The sequence below is a fragment of the Peromyscus eremicus genome, chromosome 6, assembly GCF_949786415.1.
Source record: "Peromyscus eremicus chromosome 6, PerEre_H2_v1, whole genome shotgun sequence".
Classification (NCBI taxonomy): domain Eukaryota; kingdom Metazoa; phylum Chordata; class Mammalia; order Rodentia; family Cricetidae; genus Peromyscus; species Peromyscus eremicus.
In genome coordinates, this window is record NC_081421.1 from 71,032,701 (window position 1) to 71,051,174 (window position 18,474).

The window sequence follows — 18,474 nt, forward strand, 5'->3', positions numbered from 1 at the left end:
TGTGGGGGAACACAACTGAAATCTTAGCACTTGGGAGGCAGAGGTAGGTTACCACAACTTTGAGGCCAGCCTTAGCTACACAGCAAAGCCAGCCAGGGCTACATGTAAAACACTGTCTCAAAAAAATAAATAAATAAAAACCAAACAAGCAAAACATAAATATGTCCCTGAAAATTGCAAAAAAAAAAAATCAAACACAAAGTAAAATGTAGAACATATTAAGACTGTTAGTTTTGCTAGTAAGCATTACAGAATATTACATTATATTTTAATTTTTTACATTTACTTATGGGGGGCACACGTGTGCCATAGTGTGTTGTAGCATGAATCTTAAAAGTTCTTATTAATAAAATCAAACCTGGAGCCAGTATTGTGGTGAACGCTGCAAGATCAGAGAAGCAGAACAAGCCACAGCTACCTCACCTCGCCAATTCCTCAGCTGATTCTGTTTCCTCAGACTGGAAGCCTCTGAGTCCTCATCCTGAATGAATCTCAGATGAACTGTTGCTCAAAAGCCTAAAAGCTTAACAGACTCTAGTTCCTGGTCCTCACGCCTTATATACCTTTCTGCTTTCTGCCATCACTTCCTCAGATTAAAGGCGTGAGTCACCATGCCTGGCTGTTTCCAGTGTGGCTTTAAACTCACAGAGATCCAGAGGGACCTCTGCCTCCCAAGTGATAGGATTAAAGGTGTGTGCTACCACTGCCTAACCTCTATGTTTAATATTGTGGCTGTTCCATTCTCTGACCCCAGGTAAGTTTATTAGGGTGCACAATATTTTGGGGAACACAATACCACCACAGTGTGTGTAATCAGAGGACAACTTGCAGGAGTTGATTCTTTTCTTTCCCAGGTGGGTTCTGGAATAGAACTCAGATCCTCAGGCTTGGTCTACCTAGGAAGATTCTATCTCAGACAGACAGACAGGCAGACAGACAGTCAAACCATGGGGATGGGAAGAAAATTCCTCAGAACTCAGAGACAGACCTTATGCAGAGGCTGACCTATGAAAAGGAAGTCTTCTCCTGAAGGTACAAAAGAAGAGGACGAGGAGGACAGTCCCATCAACGATGGGGAGCACGGGGGCCTGCAGATGGGGAAGGGCTGGGCCCACGGAGAGCACAAGGGTCCAGGGGACCAGGAGCAGGTGCACTAAGACTGAGAACGTGTAAGGTCCCCACAGCTGGACAACCGTCATGAGAGAAGATGTACCACTGCCTGTAGTACACAGCCACCACACACAGGTGGCCTGGGTCCCTGAAGGAGACACATTTTTATACATGCAGATCTCCAAAAATACTTATTAAATGAAACACGGCTACAGGAAGGTGAATGTGGGCACATTAAAAGTGGGTCACATCACCATCAAAGGATGTCCTTAAGAGGCCCCCCGGGGAGACTTTGTATGTCTGTAATCCAAAAGATTCCGAGCAGTTTATACTGTTAACATGCATAGTCTTTTTTTTTTTTTTTTTTTGGTTTTTTCGAGACAGAGTTTCTCTGTGTAGCTTTGCGCCTTTCCTGGAACTCACTTGGTAGCCCAGGCCGGACTCGAACTCACAGAGATCCACCTGGCTCTGCCTCCCGAGTGCTGGGATTAAAGGCGTGAGCATGCATAGTCTTAAATGTCCATATCGCATCTCTTTAGTACAGACATTACACTTCCCTGCCATGTTCAGTATGTACCACATAGCAATGGGAAATACCATCTTAGCTAACACTGAAAGAATACATCTATGTTGTGGGATTCACACTACGAGTCAACATTATAAATAAATGTCCCTTGGTTATTTAGGTTCTTAAATCCTTCTACCAATGTGCTGAGAACAGATGACCTCAGATAGAAAGACAGGCTTTCTCCTGAGAAACGAGACACTCTAGTACAGCCACATACTTAAAAAGAAGCTTGCTAGCACCGGGTGCCGGCTCCGGAGGCCTGCTTTGCCATGTATTAACATTAGCTGTAATAAATAGCTTAATCTTGGTTGTCAACCTGACACATCCAGGAAGAGGGAACCCCAACTGAGGAATCACCTCCATCAGACTGGACTGTGGTCACGTCTGTGAGGCATTCTGTTAATTGCTAATGGATACAGGAGGGCCCAGCCCACTGTGGGCAGTGCCATTCCTAGGCCTGCTGTGTAAGAAAAACCAGCTGAGGAAGCCAGGAAGGGCAAGCAGAGTTCCTCCATGATATCTGCCCTGATTCAGGCTCCTGCCTTGGTTTCCCCTTGGGATGAACGGTAACGTGTAAGCTGAAATAAGCCCTCTCCTCCCCAGGCTGCCTTGGTCATGTGTTTATCACAGCCACGGAAAGCAAGCTAGGACATCAGCCTCTGTGGCTAACCTAGCTTTATCTTCCTTATCTGTAAAGTAGAGGGTTTTTATGAGTTCTTCAATTTGTATTTAGTGAGTGCGTGTGCGTGTGTGTGTGTGTGTGTGTGTGTGTGTGTGTGTGTGTGCAAGCACATACACGACAGAGAGAGGAAGAGAGAGAGAAAATAGAGGAGGTATATGTGTACGTGCAAGAGAGAGATGCAATGTGCAAGCAAATGCACACCATGGTGCGCACACCCGTGGAGGTCAGAGGAGAAGTTTAGGAGTGAGTCTTTCCTTCCACATGGCTTCTGAGGACTGGACTTAGGTCTTTGGGCTTGCCTGGTAACTGCTTTTGCATCTGGCTGGCCTGGTTTTTGTGATCTTTACATGGGACGATTTATATAAGATACTCAACATGTACGCCCTAGTTTACCGTCCTTTAAGATTTCAGATTTATCGCCAGGTTTCTAGGTATCTATACACGTAGTTTCTTAAATTACATGTATGTGCACATGAGTACAGGTGCTTGCAGAGGCCAGAAGCATGGGATTCCCCTGCAGCTGGAGTTAGAGTCACACGTGGGTATGAGCTGGTGACGCGAGTGCTCTTTCAGATCTGCTGAAGGGACAGCAAGCCCTCTAACCACTGAGCTACCTCTCCCGTCCCCTGGGACAGTTCTCACTCCCTAACTGGACTTTGTAGGTGTGCTCTGTAACCAACTTTCCTGGTATTGCTGAGCATTCTCACAGTGTCTTTCCAGTGACAGACCAACAAGCATGAAAGAAGTGAGGGAGCTGCCTCGGCAGCTAACAGCACGTGGTGTGCAAGCCCGACGCCTGAGCTGGATCCTTGCTACCCAGGTAAAAAGCCGACGTGATAGTGCATCTGTGGTCCCAGCACTCCTATGGCAAAACTGGACACAGAGAGACAAGAACTAGACACACAGGGCTAGAGAGATGGCTCAGTGGTTAAGAACACTGGCCGCTCTTCCAGAGTTCAATTCCCAGCAACCACATGGTGGCTCACAACCATCCATAATGAGATCTGGTGCCCTCTTCTGGCCTGCAGGCACATATGCAGAACACTGTATACGTAATTAATAAATGAATCTTAAAAATATACATATTAAAAAAAAAGGATTAGACAGACACTCGAGGGTCAGCTAGTCTGGAGTATGCCACACAATGGCAGAAAGAAGAGTGGGAGATAGAGAATCAACTTGCACACACAGGCAAATACACAGATACAGACACACACACACACACACACACACACACACACACACACACACACACACATCCGGGAAGGGCAGGCAGGCAGGAAGACAGACCACTTGCTGGGACACTGTTAACTCATGATGGGTGGAACACTTACCTAGCATGTGCAAGTCCCTGGTTCTAATCTCTAGTACCCTCCATCAAACACAATTCTATTAAAATACACAAAAAGGAAAAAGAGAAAAAAAAACATACATTCCTCTCATGGAAAAGATAATATCCTCACTTAAAGGAAACAAAACACTAATCAGAAGTCCTAAAATCTACAGGAACCATCAATACTTTGAAACAGGACAGACGCGGGTGAGGAGCAGAATACCACAGTATGAACGGAGCACATGACTATGGTTCATGCAACAGTTCCTGGGGCAGTACAGCCTACTCACGATTTTAGAAATGAGGCATCCTTCAAGCAAATCTGAAAAAGTAAGAGAGACAAGTTTTTTTTAAAAAAAAAAAAAAAAAAGGTGAGTGTCAGGAAATTCCAGTGCAGACAAGCTACTTCTGTCTTGGTAACTCTCTCCACTTACAGCAGTCCGGTCCTGCCTCTCCTTCACTGAGGAAGACATAAAACTCTGAGCATCCTTTCTAAGTCCAAACAAAAGGGAGTCCGGCTAAGGGAAAGGTCTTCGTCTAACCAGAACTTCCAATGAGACTGTAGGTAACTGTGCTGGCTAGTTTTAAGTCAACTTCACACAAGCCAAGCATTTGGAAGGAGGGAACCTTAGTTGAGAAAGTGCCCCCACCAGAGGTGCCTGGGCAAGGCTATGGGGTGTTTCCTTGACTGACGATGGGTATGTGTGGGGCTGGGGGAGGCTAGCTCACTGTGGGTGATGCCACCCCTGGGCTGCTGGTCCTGGGTTCTGTAAGAGGGCCGGCGGAGCAAGCCACAAGGAGCAAACCAGTCAGCAGCAGCCCTCATGATGGATGCATCAGCTCCCGCCTTGAGTTCCTGCCCTGACTTCCCTCAGTGATGGAATATTATGGAATTATGGAAGTGTAAGATTTTAATAAACCCTCTCCTCCCTGCGTGGCTTTTGGTCATGGTGTTTCATCACAGCACTGGAAACCCTGAGAGACTGCGTGTCCTCCATGCCTGTGCTCCAGTTACCAGACAAGAGCCCTCTCCTCAGCCCCTCTGGTCATCAGCCAAGAGGCAGCCCAGGTGCCACCTCGGAGGCCACGCCCCATGAAGCAGCAGGAATGAGAGGGAAGGAAACTAACCACCATTTGGCCCCATAATCCTTCGCTTCTCCCGTCACAGAGCCTCTGTGACAATGTGAGCAAGTGTCACTTCCCTCCCCCGCAGAGCCCCGGAAGTACGCTCTGTCTAAACAGAATTGTGGTAGCTTTAACGACTTCTTCGGCCCGGGTCAGGAGTCCTTGCTAGAGAAGCATATGGTCACCTCGTAGGTAGTCAGCAGCACGTGAAAGCCAGTCCCCTGTTGTAGGTCTTGCTGAAGGCGGGCTCTTTCTTCCTTGTCACCCGTGTATGTCACACAGGAAAGACCTGGAGCAAATCTGGGGCAAAGAAAAGAGATGAACAGAGCAAATGTTAGGTCCATGGGACAGTTGTGGGTCACCTGGAAAACCACACTTCGTGAGACAGCACAATGTACAGACCCTGGAAGGCCATGTGCCCAGAAAGAGTCCGGGGGGGGGGGGGGGGGGGGGGCGCCAAATCATGCCCTAGGGTCGCAGCTAAGCCTCAGGAAAGGCACTGATGTAAATGGTCACACACTGGCGTCAGGTCAAAGGAAACTTTTCCCTCATTAGTCACTTCCTCCATCAGTAGGACAAGGATGGCTCTCCTTCAGTCCATGAACCTTCACTAAAAAACGAGGACCGGCCTTTAAACTGTCACACAGTAGCGGTGACACCTGGACCCTCCTGTGCTGGACGCCGTGTCTACCTGCCATGCTTCAATTCAATTTCTAGAATAAACTCATGAATTGTGTAAGGCACTGTTACTTTATTATCTTTTCTACACCAACCATTACGCAATACAAAGAACAAAATGTCATCTAGTTTACTCTGTACCTCTCCATCTCTTCTTTCCAGTTGCTCAAAACAGACAAGGGACAAAGAATCAGAAAGGGCCCTTCATCGTTCAGCCTTCCCACCAAGTAAACGAGAAGAGCGATAGTCTGGAACACAGAAAAAAAATGTCAGTTCTGATCCCAGTTCCGCATGAAAAATAACCACAAAGTCCTCACAACCACCGGAACACACACACACACACACACACACACACACACACACACACACACACATCTATGTGTAACTTGTTTTACAATGAAATTATGTACTATCTTTTCCGTGTTAGGAAATCAAGGAAGCCTCAGTAAACTTACCAAAGGGATTTAAGGCATACAGTTACTTAAGTAGTTAATAAGCTGTGAGGACCATTATTTATGTAACTGAACCTCTAATGCAAATGAAAAAAAAACAAAACAGGAAAGAATAGAAATCAAGGAAAACAAGGAACCTGGTGGACGAGGTCAGCTCAGCAATACTCTAAAATAAAATACCAGCCATGCCAAGACAGGACCATAAAAATGGCCCACACGGGGTGGCTGTCTGTGCTGGCTGGGCTCACCTGATGAGGATGGGTCCTCCTTCCTAAACCCCTCCCCTCTTCCCCTACAGCTTTCCTCCCTTCTACATGTACGTAAGAGTCTGTTCTTTTGGCTGGACAATCTCCGAGTCCCAGTTTTATAACAGCAGACAAAACTCCTTGCTTTCCTGGAACACATACTGTAATAGGGAAATCCCAATTATTACCCTCATAAGTGAATGAAAGTCTTTGTAAAGCCCTTCCTTCAGGACATGCCTATGTACACTTCTGAAGAAAGTGGGGGTCGGGGAGACATGAGGAGATGCTGTGCCCAAACACCGAGGTATTTTGGGGTGGGAGGGCAATCCTAAACATAAAACTCTAAGAAAGCCACATGCCAAAAGGCAAAAGATTTTATCAAGGTTTATTCACACAGCACAGTAAGGGTCCCCCACTCCTCACCTATACAACATTTAGATAAATTAGGATATTTGCAAAACATAAAACACAAAATTACAATGGCACTATGTGACTAACACAGCTCACACTGTATGAGCTGCAGAGCACTGCTGTGCATGACTATGGCTGAAATCTGTGAGGAGAAGCGACAGGTAACTAGCTTTTAAAAAGTACTAGCTTTGTAGTAGAAATAATCTCCTCCTAAAATTATTTATGTAACTGGACCTCTCAGCACAAACTGCCCAGGGCAAGCTTCTCAGAGTGACTTAGCTGCACCAAAGCTGGGTTTCCTTGGCTGCTCTCAAAATGCCACTTGAGAATGTGTATGTCCATCACCACACAGCAGATAGGCCAACAAAACAAGTCTGTAGTCCCGGTGGATTCTAAGAAGCATTACATGAAGAAAGAACATTGATTCTACATCATTTCTTCCAGAAAACTGGACACACCTTGACTCATTCTACGAGGCGGGCACTAAGCCGGTGTAAACACCAGACAGAAATATTACAAGGGCACACCAGACCAATATCATCTCCATGCTATCACTGCATAACTTCTAAATGAACTTACCACACCAGATTTGGAGTTGGCATTGGGGGAAGTTAAGGACTGAAAGGCAAAGACCAGCAGAGCTTGCTCTGAATGAGGTCAACGGGACAACGGATGGGACAGAGGAGGCACATGGAGGGGCCTTCACTGATGCAAGAGTCTGTTAAGTCTGGGTCCTAAAGGCAGCCAGGCTACCCCCGACAGGTCATGCTGCTCTCTGAGTGACTCCTAGATTGATGAGCAAGGTGTGCCTGCCTTAAATGAGGTAGTCTCCAACCTAAGACCAGGCTAGCCTAGGCACAGCTTCAGACTGAGCCTTTTTGTATGAACAGGGTGAGTCTTGGAAGGGGGCAGTTAGCTTCTAAAAGGACCAATAAGACCCCTGACTGTTCTTTACGGTCACTTGTGAAACCTCTCCGGATCGGGAAATGCCTATCACATGGTTTTTAATCGGCTTGCCTTTGCCGTGTATACTGACTACACTGACTTCAATGTTCTTTAGATTGGTAAACCTGTGTGATATAACCATGTGATATGATGTAACTGGACTCTCGATCAACCCAAACCCACAAATGATATGTCAACCAACCCAAGGCAGTTTTGCTGATCAGCCTGACAGAAGCGTCACCTTCCTGACAATGCCCACCACCCCTGACTCCCCAGGTCTTGGGCTTTATGCTGCCTCCCTCGGGTCATCAGTTGGCTAAGTGAATTTGGAAACCACAGGGCACTATAATTCACCCTATGTTATCCTGAGAGAGACCTAGAAAGCAGGTACCACATAAAGGAATTCCTGCTACAAAGGACTGCTAAGGAAGTTGAAGTCCCCTTGACGCTGGGGCAGGTAAATTTCTTGTCTATAGAGAAAAGCCCCGGATCAGGCCCATTAACTGTTCTCCTAATTAAGGCACATCTTCTCCCAGACACATGTTTAAAAAATAAAATAAAACAACAAAACCGGTCAAACCACAGTGGTGGCACAATTTTTAAAAACCCAAACTAGAAAGAGTAACTCCAAGACCACAAGCTCTTTCCACGTTACTTTCTGTATTCCCCACCCTGGGAAGAAGCAGACACTGCTGCAGTGAGCGGGTAAAGATGACCACGAGTTGTGTGGAGGTGAACCGTGCTCCCTCCACAGCAGCATACCTGGCAGGTCTTCCCCAGGCCCATCTCATCCCCCAGGATACAGCCATTTTGGTAATGGAAGCACTGGGCTAGCCAATTGACTCCCTCCAGTTGATAAGAGCGTAGATGAACCCCTAGAAATACAAGACAGAAGCGGTCAGAAGAACTGAGATTTCAGCAGGCTTCGGGTCCTGAGACGACCTCACCTCCCACACTCCCAACCTGACCAGTCTGTCCTGAGACGGCCTCACCTCCCACACTCACAACCTGACCAGTCTGTCCTGAGACGGCCTCACCTCCCACACTCCCAACCTGACGAGGCCTAGCACTTGCTCACTTCCCAGCTAATTCTTATGCAGACTCGGTCACCATCTATCATTCATTCAAACTCCTGAAGCATGCCGTCACTGTCACCAATACACCTGACAGAAAGTCTTCCAGGGTTGTGACATCTGCTGCCCGAGTCCCATACCGCTACTCACTCCTGGAAAGGAGCATTACTAAAACAGCTCATCGACTAACGGCACACGAACTGTGCATCCTAGGAAAGATGTATGGACAGGACTACTTCAGACCATGCTTCAACATGAAACAGTGCTTCATAAGGAGCATCCCACAGCGCCTGGATGTGGAATGTCCTCCACGGCTCATGGATTTGAACACTTGGTCTCCAGTAAGAGATACTGTGTGAGTACTGTTAGGTCTCAAACCTGGGACAGAGGGCTGAGGTGCCCTGTTTAACATATCAAAGCAGATGCGGGTGCCAGGTTCTCCCTGCCATCCTCAGGCTCTCCAGAGCGCTCTGGCTGGCATACCCCACCCCTACCCTAAATTTCTCCAGCCCTGGGGCTGGGCTGCCCTTCCCTGTATGATCCAGCCATTTTGGTCACCTGGTCGTTTCATCTACTCATCTCTTGTCCCTTGGTCGTCGGCTCCTCTCCCCTCCCCGTTAATCCACAAGACGGGAGGAGAAAGACCACCGACCCAAACCATCATGGCCAAATTAATTACAACAAGCAATTAATTAAAGCAAGCTTTTTTATTCCTATACCTGGGCTGCCTCCCCCTAAGGCGGGGTTTGAGGGATCACTGTCGGATGTGAGGAAGACAAGGTTTTTATAGCTCAGGAGCAGAGAGCTTCAAAATGGAGGATTTGGAGGGCAAAATGGGCGGGGTTACAGGAGCAGAGCACAAGCCTATCAAGTTAGTCCCTCCTGGAACAAAACCATGGTTACAGGGTGGGCGTAACAAGGTAGCCATTACAACAGGTGGCTATACAGCCTGTTGAAACAAAGGTAGGGTTGTAAAGTGGTTATAAACAACTTTTTAAAACAAAGACATGATTGCCGTTCCTGGAACAGGTCCTTCAGAACCATGTGTAGTTAAGGTGACAGGTAGGACGCAGCCCAATCCTTGAGAAACAGAAGTTGAATCATAAACAGGAATGAACCTAGTCCGTCTTTACTATAAGTTGACTTTTAAGCCTAAGACGGAGGCAGGTTGGTTCTTCACCCCCTCTCCGCACAGGGCAGGTTGGTTCTTCACCCCCTCTCCGCACAGGGCAGGCTGGTTCTTCACCCCCTCTCCGCACAGGGTCCAGCTCAGTCTGGTCATGTCCACTCTGGACTCTCCCAGATGTCTCTGCCTCTGGCTATGCTCTCCCTTTTATCTATGATAAACTTTCTCCTCCAGCACACCTAGGAGCAGTCATGTCTTTCCTTTTTATTTCTTTTTTTTCATTCAGGTGGGTTGTGGGAGCTTGACAGGGTGTGGCCTAGCTGGAAGAAGCGGAGGAGTGCACTGGGGAGCGGACCTTGAGGGTCACAGCCTGGTTCCACCTTTGACCCAAGCTCACCTGCACCACAGGTGCTTCTCCCAACTCCTACTGGGACCCGCTCCAACTACCATGCTTCCGGCAGCAGACTTTATATCCGTATCATATGTCAGAATAGATCCTTCCTTCCTCCCTTATCATTTTTCTCAGATATTTTGTCACGGAGATAAGAAAAGCAACTAACATTGAAAACTGGTACCAAGAAATGGGGTCACTGCTATGGCCAATCTGGACGTGTGGTTTGTGGAACTGGTTTGCAGGAGGGACGTTGGGAGCTGTGGGTTTAAGAGCCCTAGTATCCTGTGAGCAGCATGCTGCTGGACATTCAGAAGACCAGAATGCCAGCAGGAATTCAGGAGTGCAGGTCAGGCTATGGGTGTGGTGGTGGGGGGGGGGGGGCGGTGACGGACAAGACTCTACCTGGTGCATGCTGGGAAATTAACTGAGCTCTGTTCTGTCAGGGTCCTGATGCTGAATTCAAAAGTAATGGATTAAAAAAAAAATTTTTTTTTTGGTTTTTCGAGACAGGGTTTCTCTGTGTAGTTTTGGTGCCTGTCCCAGATCTCGCTCTGTAGACCAGGCTGGCCTCGAACTCACAGAGATCCATCTGCCTCTGCCTCCCAAGTGCTGGGATTAAAGGTGTGCGCCAGCACCACCCAGCTGGATTAAGATGTTTATCAGGGAGTTTCAACACAACCAAGCATTTAGGCTGTGGCATGGACTTTGCTTGCTGCTTTCAGTCAGATTTACAGTGAGAATCCAGAGATAAAAGAGTTGCAGAAACATGGAAAATGTATACTTTGGGCGCACAAACAAAGTTAAAATTGTAGATAAAACAGACGAGGGTAAACCTGCAGGAAGCTTCCGGGGTATAAAACTCAAAGCCTGCCGGGCGATGGTGGCGCACGCCTTTAATCCCAGCACTCGGGAGGCAGAGCCAGGCGGATCTCTGTGAGTTCGAGGCCAGCCTGGGCTACCAAGTGAGTTCCAGGAAAGGCACAAAGCTACACAGAGAAACCCTGTCTCGAAAAACCAAAAAAAAAAAAAACAACAAAAAAAAAAAAAAAAAAACCCTATATATCTGATCAATTTGAGCAAAATAATTGTCTTGCAAAAAGAAAATCCTATTATCTAGAATATAAAAAGAACTCAAACGTCAAGTGAAAAAAAAATTTCAAGTTAAAAATTGGGCAATATAAGCTGGTGGTGCACGCCTTGAATTCCAGCACTCAGGAGGCAGAGGCAGGCGGATCTCTGTGAGTTCGAGGCCAGCCTGGTCTATACAGTGAGTTCCAGAACAGTCAGGGCTGTTATACAGAGAAACCCTGTCTTGAAAAACAGAACAAAAACAAACAGAAAAAGGGGGTGGGGGAACAAAGAGGCAAAGCAATAGGGACGTCCACATTCAAACCACTACAGACATCACCACCATTATTAGAATGGGGGGGGGGGCGGTACAAACATTGGCACTGATGCTTCTTTAAATATGCAACCAGCATGACCCAGGCACAGCACTCCCCAGTGTTGGTGAGGGAAATAAAGACTTATCTTCACATCAAACCAGCATACAAATGTTCTCAACCCTAGGGGGAGGCAGGCGAAAGCTAAAAGACTAGGAACAATTCACATCAATTTCAGTGTACAGATGGTAAACAGCCTGTGGTAAATCCATGCTGCTCACCAAGAAGAAGAAGAAGAAGGAAAAACAGACTAGTGGGAAACGTCCACCTCCAGAGATCACACACCATGCTACAGGAGTCGTGTGTCGCTTAAGACTAGTGTATGTCACTCCTCAAAGTGACAAAATTATAGAAACAGAGAAGACTGGGCTGTAGCTTAGTGGCAGAGTGCTTGCCCACTTGAGCAAAGCCATAGGTTCAGTCCCCAGCACAGGAGGAAAAAGAGGAAGGGTGGGAGCGAGGGAGGGAGAGGGGGAGTGAGGGAGGGAAGAGAAAAATTGGGAAAGGAACGGAAGAGGCAGAAGACAGTGGTCGCCAGGGATCAAGAAAAACGGTGGTAAGGAAATGAGTCTAGCTATCAACAGGCAAGTGGAGGAGCTTACAGCAATGGAATGCTCTGGATCTTGACTGTGTGGACAGATGTCAACACCTAACTGACATCTTAGTTTGCAAAGTCAGCATCCCTGGGGAAAACTGAGTAACAGCACTCACACTTAAGGGTCAAGTGCAAAGACAGCAATTGTCCTAAGGCATTTAGACAGACATGAGTTTAGTGCAGGGAATTAGGTCACCATTAAAGTGTCGCAAGGATGGAGGAGTGGCCTTGTGGTTAGCATCTAGGTAGAGTTCTGAATCAGAACCACAGAAATGGCCCACCATCAATGTGTCTACCTCCATGAACAGAAATACAGAAAAAAACACAAAAAAACAGGCCACTGCACCAGCAGCTCCAACAACCAATCACCTCCCACCTTAGTCCATCCCAAAGTAGATGCTCCACACCCTAACCAAAACCCACAGGTAAGAGATAAACCAGGAGCGCACATCAACGCCACTCCAAGCTGTTTGTGGCTGGCCTGCTCCAAATCACACGCTTGCTTCCATACAGCCAAGTCATGACAGAACCACGGGAACCGGGACATACATTGTTTTCTAACCTCTGGGGTCTGGGTTGGTCTCTCTCTCTTGTTCTCAGGTAGAGGACCAAAGTGACGGAATAACCAAACCAATAAACAATAAAAAAGTTGGTCTGTATATTATCACACCAAAAAAGCCCTAAGGTGCCTTTCGAATCCAAAGATAAATAACCAAATGTCCACCACTACTAGTAACCAAATAAAGATTCTGGTAAACAATAAAATAGCCATTTTAACTTCTCAAATTAGATGCTACCAGTGTTGCTCAATGTAAGGAAATGTACAAATGTTTTGCCCTCTGTATTCTAAACACACTACCTAGAGGATTTAGACATCCATAGCTGTGGAGGCCCACAAAGGTTTCCTAGTGAGATCTGAGCTTGCTTTACCCAGCAGGACTGCATAAGAGGATTTCGTGTGTGGTTACTAGGTGATCAGAAAGGTCTGCACTTGGCTGTGCTAGGGGGAGGTCTTTACTCCACCCCTTGGCATTCCTATAAAAAGCCCTTTAGAAGAGACAGAAAGGGCCAGTGGATAACGATCTAGGCCCTCCTGAGGCTCTCCTGTATTTCTATCTATCTCTCTCCCCTCTATATTTTTATCTAAATCTCTTATCCCTCACTCCCCAAGAGTACCCTGGGGAAAAAAGTGGGAGCTGGTCTCCCACACATAGTTATGGCCTGGAGAGTTGGCTCAGGGGTTAAGAACACTTGTTGCTTTTGCAGAGGACCTGGGATTCCCAACACCCACATGGTGGCTCACAACTATCTGTAACTCCAGTCCCAGGGGATCCAATGCCCTCTTCCGATCTCCATGGGCACCAGGCACTCATGTGCACACACATAAAAGCAGGCAAAACACTCATACACATAAAATAATAAAATTAATATTAAATCCATAACTAATAAATATTTGGTTGTGAGAGTATCTATCAGTGCTACTTATGAAAGGAAAAATTAAAAAGAACCTAATATCCAAGAAGGGCTGCCTAAACTACAGAGCAACATGTGAAATCATCCAAAGTTATGGTTTCAATAACACATCCACATGGAACCCCAGTTTTGGACCTCCCTAACCACGGGTAGGCATGGGGAGGGGTGTCATACAAAGGTAATAAACGTGCTTGTAGGACCAGAGACTGGCAGGACAGAGGACATGTTGGCAGCAATGGGGCTGTAAACTAAAATTTCTTTTTGTGGCCTACGTTATTTCATGAAGACATCCTGGAAGGAAAGGCGGGAGTGTTTTCAATGGATTGACAACTTGGAATAGTGCACTTATTCTGGCAAACAGAAAGAGCAGCTGTAAGTTTTACTATTCAGCATTGGCTCTGTGTGTCTGTTTCCTTCTTTTCCTGTGCTAACCGTTCATAGGCACACACCCCAAGACATGCTGCTGCCTTTACTGCTCTATCCCATGCGTTCAAACTTGCAACCTCCTGTCTGCCCACTTCCTTTTAACAAGAATGTACCTACACATGCATGGCCCTCCTGGTGTGTTATATGCAGCTGGATTTGACTTGCACACATTTCTGGGTCTTCTGCATAGTTTAAAGTCTCATTCCCAAGGCCGCTGGCAAGCACATGGGCAGACACACAGACAACCACTAACCAAGATGTGCTGAACATACAAAGGCCAGTCCACAAAGCCAGATTTAAGTTAGACACACAGATGGGGGCAGGGGTGGGGGGTTAGTGGGAAAGGTTTTCAGGGAGGGGGGAAAAGACCTGCTCAACAAGAGAGAAACCAAGCCTGGTACTGGAAACCTAGGTAACTACTCAGAAGGAGAGAGGAGAGTAAAATAACGATAAGAGTATCTGAAAAAGCCACAAAGAATCATACTATTAACTAACCAGAAACAGACCACGCCTATAAGACACCTAGTTATGTCTATAAATACATATATGCGGCTTTAACAAACCTCATCTGGGCTGACAAAGCTCCCTTCCAGAGCCAAAGACCACCTAACAAAAACCCCAACACCAGCCATGAGAAGCTCTCTTTTGAGTCGGTCAGGGCTGTCCAAGAGATTCCCAAAGCATACAGCCCATTGCTGTTGACCTTGGCTGCCCACCAAAGGTAAGTCCCTACTGCTGAAGACATCAGGCACTCCAGAAACAGGGCCGAGGAACCCCTGCGCCGGAACTGACCTGAACGCCCCCTCCCTGAGGACTAGCTTCCATGGTACCTGAAGGCACCATGCGAGTTTCCAAAGGAGAGAGGCAACCAGCCGTCCTACCCAGCTGTGACTCCTGTGAACCACAGCAATGACCAGCATGGCACAACAACCCTAAGGCGCAGCTGTGGCACCAGACCTTGGTGGTACCCAACAGCCTTCTCACTGGACTTAAGATCTGCTTAACAAGAGGGAGACCATGCCTGGTACTGGAAACCAAGCTAACTACTCAGTGCTGGAGAAGTCATGTTATTGGAGGAGAATGTACATCCACTAGTTGCTGTGGGATGTATGGCAAATGTGTTGCTAATTAATCAATAAAACACTGATTGGCCGTTGGCTAGGCAGGAAGTGTAGGCGGGACAAGGAGGAGAATAAAGCTGGGAAGTGGAAGGCTGAGTCAGAGAGACACTGCCAGCCACCACGATGAGAAACAGCATGTGAAGATGCCAGTAAGCCACGAGCCATGTGGCAAGGTAAAGATTAATGGAAATGGATTAATTTAAGCTATAAGAACAGTTAGCAAGAAGCCTGCCACGGCCATACAGTATGAAAGCAATATAAGTCTCTGTGTGTGTTTACTTGGTCGGGTCTGAGAGGCTGTGGGACTGGCAGGTGAGAGAGATTTGCCCTGACTGTGGGCCAGGCAGGAAAACTCTAGCTACAACTAGTTTACTAAGCCAACATAATCCCGAAGGATCTATCAACATTTGTCCTTCTACCCACAGATACACATAGTCCTCCTCATCCCTCACCAAGGAAACTTCTCTTTGCAACAGACCTAAGACCAACACAGAAAACCACAACCCACCAAACTGCAGGTTTGTGAACTCAGTCCCCACGGATACATCTACAAGATGCTCCTACCACTAAAGCTCAGAGAACACTGTGGAAGAAGGGGAAGAAAGACTGTAAAAGCCAGTGGACCCGGGACTTTGCTGTGAAATTGAATCTCCTGGTAACACCAGAAGTTACAGCCATAGCCTCACCAACATGATTGTCCAAACATTCGAAAATGATACCAGTAAACTGGCCAAAATGGGCAGAGAGAAGCCCATGAGGCCCCAACCCTACCCAAAGAACTACCGGCAAGTGAGGAAAGCTGAAAGTGGTCTTCTCCAGGGAAGAGCACACCAATTGTTGGTTGTCCAGTGCCAAATGGTCAGCCCTGAAAACATACACACAAGTGACTTATACAAACCGGACAAGTTATATTTAGGAATATATATGTAGATATGTATATGCATACAGTAACAATTAAGTTGTGGGGGGAAGAGGCCATGAATTTGAAGGAGAGCAAGGAAGGGTATATGGGAGTGTTTGGAGGGAAGAAAGTGGAGGAGAGTTGTTATAATTATAAGCTCAAAACTAAATTTTTATTTATTTATTTTTTTGGGGGGGGGTTCGAGACAGGGTTTCTCTGTGTAGCTTTGCGCCTTTCCTGGAACTCACTTGGTAGCCCAGGCTGGCCTCGAACTCACAGAGATCCACCTGGCTCTGCCTCCCGAGTGCTGGGATTAAAGGCGTGCGCCACCACCGCCCGGCTCAAAACTAAAATTTTAAAAGCTGGATATAAAAGAAAAACATTGCTATGAACTGCCTGGTCTGCAGGACTCTAGGAGTCACCTTTCTCTTCAACCTCATCATCGTCTGCATCTGTCCTTCCTCTAAGCCGAAGGAAACGCATTTTTTTTTCCAGACAGGGTCTCTCTATTAGGTAGTCCTGGCTGCCCTGGAACTCGCTCTGTAGACCCTGGCCTGGAACTCAGAGAACCTCCCGCTTCTGCCTCCAGAGTGATGTAAGGGCGTGCGCCACCTCCTGGCAGAAAGGCACCTTGCCTTTCCAGAACAAACCCTCACATTTTCGTGGTACTTGGCACATCGTATAAGTTAAGTGAATGCTTCTTTAAACTTTCAAAAGCACTTAGCCACTAGTTAAGAAACTGGGCCCGAGGACCCGTATTATTTTGCTTATCTGCACCCCACACCTTAGAGTACGCTCTGCTCTCGGCAGCAATAAATTATCGACCCCATGGTGAGGACTGGTGAGCATTCTGACTTTCCGTTAAACCAGCACTACATTCCCAGCAGATACACAAGGAAAGGGTGCTGGGGGCGCTGAACAGAGTGGGCGCCGCCGGAAGCAGTGGCTCCGGGTCCATCTGGGGTCTGCACACCTGGGTCTCCACATCTGGAGTCTACACAGCTGGGCTCGGAACACCTGGTGTCCCCAGAAGTTGGGTCCCCACACATGGGGCTCGTAAGGGCGAGTGGGCATAACATGAAAGCCTAGGAGGCAATTACAGAACAAACTTTTGGGGGCACGGCGTCCAACGCTTTGAGAGTTACTGATGGAGCTGCAACAAGTGAGTGCGCATGCACGGTTGGCGGGGAAGCGCACATGGGAGGAGTTAGTGACCCGGACGCTCCAAGGCTGCCGGGTCGTCCCCGCCTAGGCCTGTGTCGCCCGGCGCTTTCCCGGCTCCCGCCCGCCCCCCTCGCTGGCCGGCTCACCCGTCAGGCCCCACTGCTGTAAGTCCTGCTCCTGCACCCGCGTCCGCACCGCCTCGGGTCCGCTCTCGGCCGGCAGCGCTCGCAGGAAGCGCGGCAAGTCACCCGCCATCCCCGGACAGGCTCCGCCCGCGGCCCCGCGCCTTCGCTCCCGCGCGCGCCGGGTGCAGCGCGCCGCCGCCGCCGCCGGAGGGCGCACCCGCGCGCGTTCCCACGCCGCGGAAGCACGCAGGTGCGGAAGGCCTCGGTTCTAGGCGTGCGTCTGGGACTAAGGGCGCAGTGACGCTGAGCTCCGATCTCCTAGCCTGGGCTCCACGGGTAGCTAACAGCAGGCTCCAAGCTGGGCAGCCTCCGCTTTCATTTCTTATCTGTCTCCTTTAAACCCTGGGTCAGATTCTGAGCAGCTCTGCATGTATTCAGTTAAGGGGTGTATGCTTAAAAACTGGTAATACAAGGTGGATTGTATTACTATTTTAAGTCCTAGAATTACCTAATCTCTTTTTTCTCATTTAGGACTGAAACACCAAGATAAGACTAACTTTTTATCTCTTAAGATATGTTAGTGACAAGACACTTAAAAACCTGGTGGTACATTCCTGTAATCTCAACACAGGAGAAGTTAGTGGCCAGGATGCTCCAGGGAAGGAGAATTGAGAGTTCGGGCTAGCCTGGGCTACATAGCAGGCATATGTCAATAAATAATAAATACCAAAGCTCAGTGGGCAGAATGCTTGCCTTGCATGCACCAAGCCCTGGGTTCGATCCCCAGTGCCGCATTAGTTGGGCGTGATTGTGGGCACCTGTAATCCTAGCCCTGGGGAGGTGGCAGCAGGGCAGACCAGAAGCTCAAGGTCATCCTCAGCTACACAGCAAGTTCAAAACCAGCCTAGGGTACATAAAACCCCACTTAAAAATACATAAATAAGGTGTGAGAGAGCTTTTCTCCCCTCAAGATTCCAAGAGTAGCCAATCAAAATGTCCATGTGTGGTAAAACTATTGGCCATGTTGTCCTATGAAGGACCAACACTGTCCCGCTGTGTAGAAGCAGTCCTGTGATGGCTAAGGG

At 47.8% G+C, this 18,474-nt stretch overlaps 1 protein-coding gene across 1 annotated transcript in view; it reads right to left on the minus strand.

Annotated features, from left to right (window-relative positions):
• The window catches only part of Chd1l (chromodomain helicase DNA binding protein 1 like), a 63,610-nt gene extending 46,071 nt beyond the window's left edge, over nt 1-17,539 (minus strand). The window contains exons 1-5 of the mRNA XM_059265934.1: nt 17,411-17,539; nt 8,312-8,424; nt 5,638-5,744; nt 5,004-5,118; nt 3,984-4,015 (exon numbers count right to left, since the gene is read on the minus strand). Of these exons, the coding sequence (XP_059121917.1) occupies nt 3,984-4,015; nt 5,004-5,118; nt 5,638-5,744; nt 8,312-8,424; nt 17,411-17,519 (476 nt within the window). The 5' untranslated portion in view covers nt 17,520-17,539. The remainder of the gene's footprint in view (nt 1-3,983; nt 4,016-5,003; nt 5,119-5,637; nt 5,745-8,311; nt 8,425-17,410) is intronic.
• Nucleotides 17,540-18,474: the final 935 nt, after the last annotated feature.